At 55.5% G+C, this 12435-nt stretch overlaps 3 protein-coding genes across 4 annotated transcripts in view; all 3 read right to left on the bottom strand.

Annotated features, from left to right (window-relative positions):
* LOC133280930 (S-adenosyl-L-methionine-dependent tRNA 4-demethylwyosine synthase TYW1-like) overlaps nucleotides 1-12435 on the bottom strand; it is a 331505-nt gene that overhangs the window by 153510 nt on the left and 165560 nt on the right. The window lies entirely within an intron of this gene.
* On the bottom strand, nucleotides 1869-4760 carry LOC133281034 (leucine-rich repeat-containing protein 37B-like). Of its 2 annotated transcripts, XM_061476171.1 has the most exons (5): nucleotides 4317-4760; nucleotides 4057-4128; nucleotides 3569-3640; nucleotides 2588-2659; nucleotides 1869-2186 (listed from the first exon to the last, which is right to left on the bottom strand). In XM_061476171.1, exons 1-5 carry the CDS (start codon nucleotides 4658-4660, stop codon nucleotides 2102-2104), a joined length of 645 nt encoding a protein of 214 aa, XP_061332155.1. In that variant the 5' UTR covers nucleotides 4661-4760; the 3' UTR covers nucleotides 1869-2101. The 2 variants fall into 2 exon arrangements, with proteins under 2 accessions (XP_061332155.1, XP_061332156.1); XM_061476172.1 differs by lacking the exon at nucleotides 2588-2659.
* Nucleotides 8776-9620, bottom strand: LOC133281048 (serine/threonine-protein kinase Chk1-like). The gene is made up of 3 exons (XM_061476187.1): nucleotides 9507-9620; nucleotides 9308-9409; nucleotides 8776-9004 (listed from the first exon to the last, which is right to left on the bottom strand). The coding sequence occupies exons 1-3, from the start codon at nucleotides 9609-9611 to the stop codon at nucleotides 8909-8911; spliced, it is 303 nt and encodes a 100-aa protein (XP_061332171.1). The 5' UTR covers nucleotides 9612-9620; the 3' UTR covers nucleotides 8776-8908.

The raw sequence follows: 12435 nt of genomic DNA, 5'->3' as shown, positions 1-12435 counted from the left end.
GTGCAGGGGGCTGTGCTTCAGGAGGGCTGGGTGTTCTCTGGTGGCTGGAGACTGGGAGGATGTCGCTGAGGTTCACACTCTGCACTGCTTCCCATAAGATGGACTCTGCGCGGGTCAAGCCTAAGCCAGGCTCCTGTTGCTGCCAGTTTATGGCTCTTCCTCCCTCCCCTACTGCCACCTCGTGCCCCTTGTCCCTCTGCGCTGGCCAGGCTGTGCTGGGGCTTTTCACAGTCAGGATGCTCGTGGCCTTGTGCAGCTTGTTCTTTAGCTGTGCCACGAGCCCCTCTGCTAGGAAATAGAGCCTCCTGGTGTCAATAGAGCTGCTCCAGCCCCTGTGCTGAATGCTCTGCAGCATCAGCGTCAGCTCCTTGGCGGTGTTGCCCTCCTGCCTCGAGAGCTGCTGAGGGGAAGTTGCTGATGCATCGGGGCTGCTCAGGCTCCAGGCAGCTGTGAGCGTGACGGTTCTCTGCCCCCTGAGTGAAGGCTCCTTAGGCTGGAGATTCAACACGGACCTGCTGTTCCCTTTCTTGGGGGGCACCGGTCCCATTAGGAGCCCTGGTGTCTCTGCCAGGGGAGCTGTAACACACCAAGAGCACTTCAGTGACAAGAAGCTTTCTGCCAGACACAGGCTCAGAAGGTTCACTATAGCTGGGGGACATGGGCAGGGCTGTGGGCCAGTTACCGCAGCGGGGAACAGTGCTGTTGCACACGCTCATGCAGTCGAAGCTGAGGATCCTGCATGGGGTCTCAGTGCTGTGCTTGTGCTGGCAGAGGCAGCAGGCCGTGTCGATGGACAGCTTGCTAAAGAACAGAGGTAGTGCACAAACATTCAGCATCGCAACCCAGGCAGCGACTCCAACCCAGGTGGCGCACAGAAACGCCTCAGGGGTCTGCTTCAGTGTCTGCTGCAGCTCTGGGAAACTTCCCCTCGCTCCCTGTGTCCCAATGGATACTTTTGTGCTGCTGGGTTTGTTCCCCACACAGACCCTTTGTCCCAGCAGCTGGGATCTGCTGGAGGTGGGAGCCAGCCCCCCCACACTCACAGTGTTTCTAAGCGGGATGTTCTCAGGAGCAGCATGAGCAGCGTCTGCCGAGTCACTCGTGTGGCACCCAGGTCCCTGCAAGGGTTTCAAGAAACACATTACATTTGAGGTGGCGGCACCACCCTCTGCTCCGGGAACAAGCCCAGTCCCTGCGGCTTGCTGTCCTGGCCGCAGGGGGGGATCTGCTGCTACCTAATCCAGGAGAAAAGACGGAAAACCGTCTCTCCTTCCTGCTGTGCCCTGCTCCCACCCATGGGTCTGAACCAGAAGGGATCCTGCAGATCCCATGGGAGATGGAAGCAGACAAGTTTGAGTCCCTGTCCCAGCTCCGTGCTGGCTTTGCAGATGGGACACACCAGGACTGCTCAGCCTTTGCCTGGCTCTGCCGCTGCCTCCAGCAGGAGAAGGGTGGGAGAAGGGTGAGATTTGCTGCTGGATCTCTGCTTTCCTGGCCACGGGGCACCCAGAGACACAAAGAAAAATCCACGGTAAGCCGTTAACAAGGAGTCTGTACTTACAGGTGAGTGACTGAAGGCAGCTTGAAGAACCACGTGTCCTCGATAACAGACAGGGGGTTATGGCGCAGTACTCTGAAATGAACCAACACCCCATGTGAGCGGGGGGTGCAGGATGAGAGTGGTGGCAGGGCCTCAGTGCTGCGTGTGTGAGGAAGGGCCTGGGGTGAAGGTTCCGAGCCTGAGCTGAAGGTTACAAGCTGGGGTAGATGCTGATGGGCAGATTCACAACATACATCAGGTCCTGACTATCTCCAGCCCAGAGAGCCAAAGCCCAGAAGTGCTGCTTCTGGAAAACACAACATCTCTTTCTTTCCTCCTCAACTCACACCTTCTGGTGGCTTCCCTCCAACAGGACTTTCCCTATTTCTCACATTCCCACTGTCCCTGAGCGTTGTCTCTGGTCCTGCACCCAGCCAGGCAAAGGCGTGGCCTGACAGAGTTGTCATTCAGCATTGATGCTGCTGCCTACTGGGGTTAAGAGGTGAGCAGAACACAGTGACAAGTGTCACTGCTCTGAGCTACCCTTAGCCCTTGGAACACTCACAGCGTCTGGAGGAACTGCATCCCGTGCCATGCCCGGAAGGTGTCGCTCCGGATCTGGGTGATGAGATTTCCCTCCAGGCTTCTGGGGAAACAGGAGACCACAGAAATGAAGACCACAGGAAGCTGGAGAGAAGCAGCACTGATCTGTAGGAAACAGCCCCATCCAAGGTGGAACTGGGGGGAAACTGCCATTTTCTCTCCTGCTGTTTGTTAACCTGTCCAGGAGAGGAGATGAAGTGCATGCGTGCTGCATCTCTGCCTGCGCCAGGACACAGCTTCTATTCCTGCTGTGTTTGCAGAAGCCATGGCCCCATCCTGGCGTGGCCACCAGCCACTCCCTGAGCTCCTGAGCTCGGCTGCTCCTTCAGCAGGAGAAACCGGAGGCCTTCTTCTAAAAATAACTGGAGCTTTTTCCAGCACCAGAAGGTTCTAAATGCAACCAGGCTTCACCAACCACACCAGGAAGGAACTCATATAACTCACATGGTCTCCAGGAAAGGAAGGTTCTCAAAAGCACGCGCCTCGATCAGCTGGATTTTGTTGTAAGATAAATCACTGTTAACAGGAGAACACAAAACGCTGGTGACATTTGCACTGTCCCGGTTCCTCTCAGGTGCTTTGACATTGGCGGCACAGACATGCCATAGCTCTCATTTCACGTGGGGTTTCTCTCCTGCACTGGCTTGCAGTGGTGTGTAACCGGAGGTCACGCTCCTGACGGGGGTGGCTGCAGCTCAGAGAGGTTCTCCCAGCTCTGATCCCACCAGGGGTATTTCAGGGCTGATTTTCCTCTCTGGTAACAGAGCAGGTCCTTTATGCATGCCCCAAGAGCACCTCTTGAGTGAGGCCTCAGGGACAGGCTGTAACGCCCTGTGTGACCAACATGGGGCTATTTCCCTTAGCTCCTAAACGTCACCTCCCTGCGCAGCCCTGCTCTGATGTGCGCAGGAGTCCTCTGGCCTGGCTCTAGAAACCAAAAGGTTCCTTGTCCCAGCCTGAACTCGCTGCCTGGGGGGCTTGTTCTGCAGCAAACAAGGAGAGAGGAACCTCTGTGGGGAGTGTTTCATGGCCTGCTCAGCCAGAGTCCCCAGCCCCATCGTGTGGGTGAATGGAAAGTGCCTGCTCCTCTCCACGGGCGATGAAGTGGCACCATGAGCTCTCTCCAAGGCAGCTCTGGGGCATCCGAGCTGAGAGGAGACGAATGCAGAAGGTTTGCCCTGGAGGAGGCGGCCTCATGTCGATCTGTGCAGGGAAAGGGCAGCAGCCACCTGCTCCTGCTCGGCCGTGGGGCAATGGGAGTGCAGCGCGTCCCTGGGGAGCCCGCCCCTGCACCAAGACCCTGCTCTGCTCTGGCTGCAGCCGGGATTCCCGCAGGAATAAAGCCCTTCCTTGGCGGGCTGCAGGGCAGCAGGGCCAGGGCAGGGGGGAGGCCGTGCCCACCACCATGGGCAGGGGGGTACTTACAGGTGCCTCAGCAGGAGCAGCCCCCCCAGCGAGCGCCTCTTCACCGCCCGCAGGTTGTTGTGCTGGAGGACTCTGCAAGAGACAGACGAACACGAACAGTGGCACCCGCGGCTCTCGGGTGCAATGGAGCTGTCAGGGGAGCAACCCTGCAGCAGTGTCACTGCGGCATCTCTCCGGGTCCCGCCACGACTCATCACGCTCATGGCAGGAGCAGGGGCTTGCTCCCAGCCTGCTGACCCTGACTGCAGCCCGAGCACGGGTTCCACAGGCCCAGGGATGGCCCCAGGGGGCAGGAGGTACACAGCCCAGGACCCTGCTCGCTACGGAACAGCTCTGGGGATTCACACAGCTCCTTGCTGAGCAGCTCGGCCTTGGCTGCACATGGCAAGCACTGGTGCGGTGCTCGGCACAGCCTCAGCTCGGCAGCTCGGCGGAGGGATGGGGATCCCGGAACCCCTGTGCCAAGTCCAATACTGGTGGATACTCACAGCTTCTCAGCCCACAGGTATCCCTTCCACGCCTGAGGGCGAATGAGGGCGAGCGCGTTCCCAGTGAAATCCCTGCGGAGAAGCCATTGGCAGCGTCACCCCCAGCACAAACCCTTCCCCTGCCCCAGGGCTGCGGGGTGGCCGTGAGGCCGGCCTGGAGCTGCCCCCTCGGCGCTGCCCATCAGCCCTCCACAGGCAGCGTGTCCCTGGAGCCGCTCTCGGGGTGTCCGGGGCAGCGCCCGGAGCTGCAGGGCACTCACAGCACGGAGAAGGGCCGTTGGGGGGTGGCCAGCGGCACGCGGGCCAGGGCAGCGCTGCTGCAGTCCAGGCGGCGCCCGCGGCAGCGGCAGGGCCCTGGGCAGGGCCCCAGGGGCCGGGCCAGGCCGGGGGCCAGGCCCAGCAGCAGCAGCAGCAGCAGCAGCGGTGCCATAGCGACACAGGGCCTGAGCGCCTTTGGTACCACACGAGGCTCAAGGCTGGGGATCCAAACCAGGAGCTCTCGTCTGCGACCAGCAGCGGATCTGGCGCTGTGCTGGCCCTGCTGGGCAGATACAGCCCGGGACACCTCACACCTCACAATGGGGCCTCGCCGCAGGAGTTGCATCGGCCGGGCCTGCGAGCGTGCGTCCCCACTGTGACATGGGACAATCCCCTGCCGTTGGAGCTGGTCGCTCTGCCCCACCTGGGGCGTGTTACAGACCAGCACATCTACGCGTGCAGCACGTCTGCGTTCAGTACGTGTTTGTGCAGTCTGTGCGCGTCTGCCACGCGTGTGTGCTGGGTGCTCTCTGAAGGCAAGGGAAATCGGCTCGTCCCAGAACGATGTGTCCTCACTGGAAAAGCTTGACTCGGATCTGGCATCACTGAAAGGACAGCAGGGACGTAACAGCAATGACATAACAGCCGTTGGGGAGGGGGTTGGAACTGCATGAACTGAAGGCGGGGCCTTCATCGCCTCCTTCGCACTTACGACCACCTTGTACAAGCCTGACACCTCACCAGCAGTGGACTGAGCCAGGGCCACCTCCCGCGGGGCAGGGATAGGAGCGGTGGGAAGCAGGCATGGGGCAGGGAGCAGGCAGAGACGCGGAGCTGTTGCCTGCTCTTGCCTGTACCTCATCCTCGTCCCTGTCTGTGTCCTTGCCTCTGCTGCACCAATTGGGCCGGACTCAGGGGCTAAGACTCAGAGGCTGAGACTCTGTGGCTGAAACGGTGGCTGAGACTCTGGGCCTCAGGCTTTGGAGCTGATACTCTCAGACTCTGGGGCTGAGACTGCTGCTGAAAGTCTATGGCTAACACTCTGGGATTCAGACTTTGGGGCTCAGACTGGGGCTGAGACTCTGTGACTCTGACTCTGGGTCTCAGACTTTGAATGTCAGACTCTGTGACAGAGACTGTAATATAGACTCTGTGGCTGAGACTGTAGCTGAGACTCTGGTGCTCAGGTTTTGGAGCTGAGACTCTCAGCCTCAGACCCTGTGGCTGAGACTGTTGCTGAGACCGTGGGGCTGGGTCTCTGGGGCTGAGACTGTGGGGATGAGACTCTGTGGCTGAGACTGTGGGGCTAAGACTGTGGGGCTGTGTGGGGGTTGGAATGTATCAAAACTGTTAGAGACCATGGGAAGGAGGAACTACAGCAGGCAATTAAGAGTGACCCGTCCCTGACTGGTACTTGGAAGTTGTTGGAACGGTCAAGGAACGAGAATGTTGGAACTGGAAAGAGGAGAATGCGCATGGTTTTGGAGGAGCAACCCCCATGCACCTCAGCTGAATAAAGAATACCTACTTTACAACTCTAAGGAGTTGGAGTCAATCCACGTATCACTTTCACCTGATGTAACCGCAAGGCAAACACAGATGTGCTCTGCTAATTGCTTGGAAGTATATAAATATTGTGTAACCTCTTCCCAGAGTCTCCCTGGTGATGCCTCCATGCATGACAGGCTGATAGTCCATAAACACTCAGGTAACGCCCCTGCCCTGCTTGCACCCATTACCCCCTTCTTTCCTCCCATGCCCACCACTTACTGAGGACTTCCAGCAGGATTTTCAGGCTCTCCCTGTCTCCCATGTTGACAGCTGCTTTGTAGATGCCACTGTCACTTTACTGGACACGCTCCTCCAGCAGGAGAGATCCATCGGATGGACGGAAAACAGCTCGTCCTGCGTAGGGTGCGTGGATGGCTGGGCTGTGGGATCCCTTGTAGTACTGCAGGATGGTGTGGGAGCTGGCACCACAGAGGTATTCCCACTGCACGGAGTAGACCTGCGTGATGTTACCCAGCCCAGGAAGCAGCACTGGGGATCCCACAGCAGCAACTTTACTCTTGAGGGTTCCAAGATTTCTGCAGCCTGTTGCAAAGGCACCGGCAGCCCTGGAGGGCAGGAGAAGAGATGAGCAGGGGAGATGGAGCAGGTTGGCATGGCTGGAGAGAGGCTTTTTTACCCAGATGCCAGGGGCACGCACATGGTACGTGGACTACTTACTTGGTCACAGCCTCTCACAAAGCCATCTCCCATCACGCCTCCAGGCAGGGAGACATTCCAGCTGGAGCAGATACAGATGCCGAAACACAGCCCAGGATGCTTGGAGCTCTCTGCTTGCAGCGCTGCAAGCTTTTTCTACTCCACTTTTGTGTGTGTTTTAGGTGGAGTTCCCTCCCAGTCCATGGCAGGAAGAGATTTTCTAATTCTGACCCAGTTTCCATGGTTCATTCCCAATTCCCAGCCTTGTTTGGGGCTGAAGGTGTCCATCCACTCCCAGCAGAGCTGCCTCTCCCAAATCACAGGGTGATTTCTGGGCTTGTCGTGACTTGGGCTCTCAGAGGCACTTGGGGACTTCAGGAGGAGGGTAAGTCACAGTGTCACCCCCTTCGTTTTTTGCCACAACCCCCCCCCCCCCCAAAAAAAAAAAAAAAATCACAACAAAACAAACCCAGTGCTTTCTAGAAAAGCCAGGCAGAATCACAACCAAAGCCCTGGGTTGGGAAGTGGAGTCTTAAAAACATACATGTTTTAAAGGGTGAATGTAAAGGGTTTAAAGCAAGGAGCCAGCCCCAAGCAGAGGAGGCAGAAGAAAAGGTGTCTATGCACAGGCGGTGGTCCATCCAGCTACTTGCTAGCAGTGTTCCTGGTGCTCCTGGGGGCTGCTCTGTTGGAGTGCCAGGATTTCTCCTAAAGCTCCTCCTCTCCTGTGTAACTGCTCCACGGGAGCATCAGCTCCCAGGCTCCCAGAGACAGGGACCAGCATCAGCCTGTCCCAGCCCCAGCCCCGCAGCCAGGCTTCCCACCGGGACACAGGCTCCAGCAGCGCTGGGACGCTGGGCAGGTGGGACACGGCACCCTGGCTCCCCACACACCCCATTTGCTTGCCGGTGCCCTGGTTTCTGCCTCATCTGCAGTGGCCGCTCACGAGTGTTTGCTGCCCATGCGGACAGCCAGAGAGAGGCTTCTGTGCCCTGCCTGCTGCTCCCGGCAGCTCTGCAGGTGGGAAAGGAGCCAGTGAATCCAGCTCACCTGATGGCTTCCATCCCTCATCCCCACAGCATCGAGAGAGGGCTCCTGCCATGCCTGCCCGCCTCACCCGCTCCTCTACTCACCTGCTCCTCTGCCGGATCATTGCCAAGCACCAGCTTTCTGTCCTGGCACCTTAGGCTTAGGAGCAGGACCTGGATATCTGCACTCTGGGATCTCGTGGTTTGAGTGTAATTTGGGGCTTTTGCAGGTGGTTTGGGGGCATTTTTGGAAGGTTTGGGGCAGAGTTTGTACTCTTCATGCATAATTTGGGGTAATTCCAGCTGTCTGGAGGCATTTGGGGTGAATGTTGAGCTGCTGTGGGGACTTGTGGGGCATTTTAGGGTATATGGGGGCTGGTTTAGGACCATCAAAGCCATTTTGTGGGTCATTTGAGCTGATTTGGGACAATTTGTGTGGGTTGTTGTGGCGGTTTGGGGCATTTCAGGCTGGTTTGGGATATTTTGGGACACTTCTAGTTTTCTTTGGGACATACTGGACCTTTTGCAGGCAATCTGGGCAGGTTTAGGGGTGCTTGGGGTGGCCTTGGAACACTTTTCTCTGGTTTTAAGGCCATTTGGGGCAGTTTGGGTTGGTTTTTGCTATTTTGGGGCGATTCAAACTGGTTTTGGTTGAGTTTTTCCTTCCTTCCAATGGGGCCTAGAGCCCGAGCATAGGACACAGAATCCCAGAATGGGACGGACTGGAAGGGACCTTAAAGCTCATCAGTTTCACCCCTGTGCCACGGGCGGGGACACCTTCCACTAGAGCAGATTGCTCCAAGCATGTCCTACACGTGGTGACCTCAGGAACAGTATCACCAACACGGATATCCTCCCTTACTTACCCACCTAAAACTGCATCTGTGAAGAGTGTAAGAGTGGCTACCCGTGTTGTTGGCAGCACTGCAGAGCTCACTGTGTGAGCCCAGCACCAGCTTTCTATCCTGGCCCCTTAAGCTTGGGAGCAGGGGCTGGATGTTTGCACTTTGGGATGCGGCGGTTTGAGTGCAATCTGGAGCACTTCTGCAAGGTTTTGAGTTGGTTTGGGGGCAATTTGGGCTGCTTGTGCATAATTTAGGGTAATTTCAGGCGTTTGGGGCATTTTGGGTGTATTTTGACGGACCCACCAGTCCATCCCTGCACCCTGCAGGGACGGTGGCAGGATGGGACCCATTGCAGCCTCCCTGCTTGCGGGAAGCATCGCTTCATGTGTCCCCAAGGACTTTATTGAACCTTTAAAACCTGAAGCATGCGGCTGGTTGGGTGTTCCCCACAGGAAGAAGAGGAAAAGGAGGAGGAGGAGGAAGAGGAGGAGGAGGCAGGGGGCATGCTGGGGCTCAGGTGGCAGGCAGCCAGACTTTCTGGGTGCTGATGATGTCGCTGAGCTTGCTCTTGATCTTCAGAAAGTGTCTTTTGAACTCCAGGCCATCACCCTGCATGGGGAGAGGTTGTGTTACCTTGCACCCACCCACCATGGTCCTGCATCACCTTGCATCCACCCACCATGGTCCTCCATCACCTTGAACCCACCCACCATGGTCCTGCATCACCTTGCACCCACCCAACATGGTCCTGCGTCACCTTGCACCCACCCACCATGGTCCTGCATCACCCTGCACCTACCTAACATGGTCCTGCATCACCTTGCACCCACCTAACGGGGTCCTGCATCACCTTGCACCACCTTGCAAGTCTCTGCATCACCTTGTACCTACTGCGCATCACCGTGTGCCCACCTTGGCGAGGCGAAAATCCACCAAGATCCTGCTCTCCATCTCCACCAGGTTCACCTTGAAGATGAGTTTGTTGTTCCTCCTGTGTGTGGTTGAGATGGTGACCTGAAAACAACAGCAAGGAGGGAGGATCCCCTGGGTTACTTACAGATACAACAGCAGGGAGGCTGCACCCCAGGATCTCGCCCCCCCCAGCACCCACCTGGTTGGTGCAACTCTTCTTCCAGCCGTACCCCATCTTCTCACACACCTCCTTCAGGGCACGGTACGAGCCGTCAGCGTCCAGCTTGGTGAAGAAGCGCGTCATCTGCTTCACCAGGCGTAACCCCTGGAAAGCTGCATCCCCTGATGGCAAAGGCTGCGAGCTGCATCGCTCAGGATGCAAACCTGCATCCCAAACATTACGAACGCTGCGAAGCTGCATCCCCTTATGGCAAAGACTGCGAGCTGCATCGCTCAGGATGCAAACCTGCATCCCAAACATTATGAACGCTGAGAAGCTGCATCCCAGTACCGCAAAACTGCTCCCTAATGGCTTAAATATTGCACAGTTGCCTCTGAATCTCACAAATATAATGCGAAGTTGCATCCCAAATGTAATAAACACGGCAAAGTTGGGCTCCGAGGTTATAAATGGGATGAAAAGTTGCAAAAGTTCCCATTTCCTTCTTATATCCAATCTAAACTTCCCCTGTTTAAGTTTTAACCCGTTACCGCTTGTCCTATCACTACAGTCTCTAATGAAGAGTCCCTCTCCAGCATCCCTATCGGCCCCCTTCAGATACTGGAAGGCTGCTATGAGGTCTCCACGCAGCCTTCTCTTCTCCAGGCTGTACAGCCCCAACTTCCTCAGCCTGTCTTCATACGGGAGGTGCTCCAGTCCCCTGATCATCCCCGTGGCCCTTCTCTGGACTTGTTCCAACAGTTCCATGTCCTTTTTATGTTGAGGACACCAGAACTGCACACAATACTCCAGGTGAGGTCTCAGTCACAGTCTTTATAAGCTCCCCAGTGTTTGCTGTTGCTTCTAAAAAACTGGTGGCACTGTCTGGCTTCAAGTGGCTTTTACATAATACAGACTGTCAGGCCAGATGATCATCACGGTCCCCTCTGGTCCTCAAATCTGTGAATCTAAAAATGAGAGGGCACCAGCACCTCCTTGCTTCTGGCTGATTGAATACGGGGAGTCACGTGTTCTCTTTATCCTCTCCTTTTCTCTCTCCCCTCCCTCCATCATCTTCAACTGAAGGTGCATTCTCCTTCCCCTGGTGCCCGGGGCTGGCAAATAACGTCGGAAGGAGCAGACCTCTCCAGCCTCGCACTGGGATATTCTCCTCCCCAATCGCAGTGCTTCACTGGTGGGATCAGGGGTGCTCGAGCTTGGAGATGGCTGGAAAACAGTGCTGAGCTCTCCTGGTTGCTTTAAAAAAAGCAACTGAAGTTCTCCTGGCTCCAGAGTGAGCTCTTTTGGGAGCCGCCGGAAGGGACCCGACCAGGCACGCTCCCCCACGCTCACACTCGTGGGCTGCACGTGTGTTCTCATGCGCAGGCACGTACGTGTGCAAGCACACACACCTGGGGGAAGAGCTTCAACGGCTCCGGCTGTTAACGGCCCTCCCAGTGCTACAACTCCCCGGGATTAATGTGATGAATTTTAAAGTCTAGAGGCGTCGACTAGGGAATCCGTCCTTTGAATCTCAAGTGTTCCAGAGTCTGAGCTATCGTGGTGCTGTATCTTCTGATACTCGCCTCTCCTCCCTCATAAGTAGCAGTATCCTTTTGAGTTGTCAGAAAAGGTAATCCAAACGTCATTTCATAAGGAAATATCCCTAAAGCCCATCTGGGTTGTGTTCGAACTCGTAAAAATGCTAAAGGCAAACACTTTACCCACGACATTTGGGTCTCAATCATTAGTTTAGTTAACGTTTGTTTCAAGGTTTGATTAATTTTTCCACTCCTCCCGAGCTTTGAGGATGCCATGGGGTGTGCAATTCCCATTTTATCCCCAAGGCTGGGGTTACTTGGTGTTCAAATTTTGATGTAAAATGTGTTCCCCTATCTGAGTCAATTCTGCTACTCATCCCATATCTAGGGATAATTAGTTCCAGAAGAGTTTTGGATACTGTATTTGCTGTAGCCCTGACAACGGGAATTGCTTCCACCCAATGAGTTAAGTGATCTACTATTTCTAATAGGAACTTCCACCTCTGCACAGGAGGGAGTTCAGTGAAATCTATTTGGATGCTTTGAAATGGCCGCATCACCAATTCACGTCCCATGGAGGTAGTTTTTCTCATAAGCTTTTTATTCACTCTTTGGCGAGTCATGCATTTATCAGTTATTTCTTTCGCTAACCCCAAAATCCCGATGCATCCATACTCCCTTAAAAAGTGGACACACAGGGCCTGTGTGCCCCAGTGAGTCTTTCAATGTATGCTTCCTAATATCTGTCTGATCAATGGTTTATTAAGGAGTTGCCTCCCATCAGGGAGTTTCCATTTCCCATGTAGATCCTGTTCTCCCCCTATTTTACTCAACTCTTTCTCTTCGGACTCTCTGGATTTTGGAATCTCCAGTTCCTCTTCCTCAGGTAACAGAACCAACATGACTCTCTCCATTCCGTTTACTGCTTCATCTCTAGCTTCTTGGTCTGCCGAATTATTTCCAGATCCAGGTTACCCGGTCCGTGTCTCATTCACACACCGATCACCCCCATATACCCGTCCAACCGAACAACACTTCCAGTCCGTTTTCTTGTCCGGGTCTTCCTGCACGTGAATTACAGGCGACCGCGGCTTTCCTGGGAGCCCTTCCCTGCTTTTGCTTTTTGAGTCCCCTTCTTTGCCCAGGATATAACCTGCAAGCGCCGATGAGACCAGAAGAAACTGAGCAAACTGCCAAAATCGGCAGGGCGCGCCCTTCACTCAGATTCCCCTAGGCCCACGGAAGCAAAGCAGGTTCTTATCCCGGACAAGCCCCCATTTGTGAAATACGAACTCACTCCTCTAAATAAGATAACAAGGTTTTATTGAGGGACAAAGTCAATAAAGCAAAAGCAACAGCGCTGGGCGCATGACCGTAGCCAGAGGCGCAAGTGATTAGCATTTGTTACAGGTTACTATACTTTCACT

The sequence above is a fragment of the Pezoporus flaviventris genome, unplaced genomic scaffold (genome assembly GCF_033815535.1).
Source record: "Pezoporus flaviventris isolate CSIRO_AGI_PZ_B2104156 unplaced genomic scaffold, CSIRO_AGI_Pfla_v1 ptg000093l, whole genome shotgun sequence".
NCBI lineage: Eukaryota > Metazoa > Chordata > Aves > Psittaciformes > Psittacidae > Pezoporus > Pezoporus flaviventris.
Note: the sequence above shows the minus strand (reverse complement) of the source record. Positions and strands in the feature narration are given on the sequence as shown.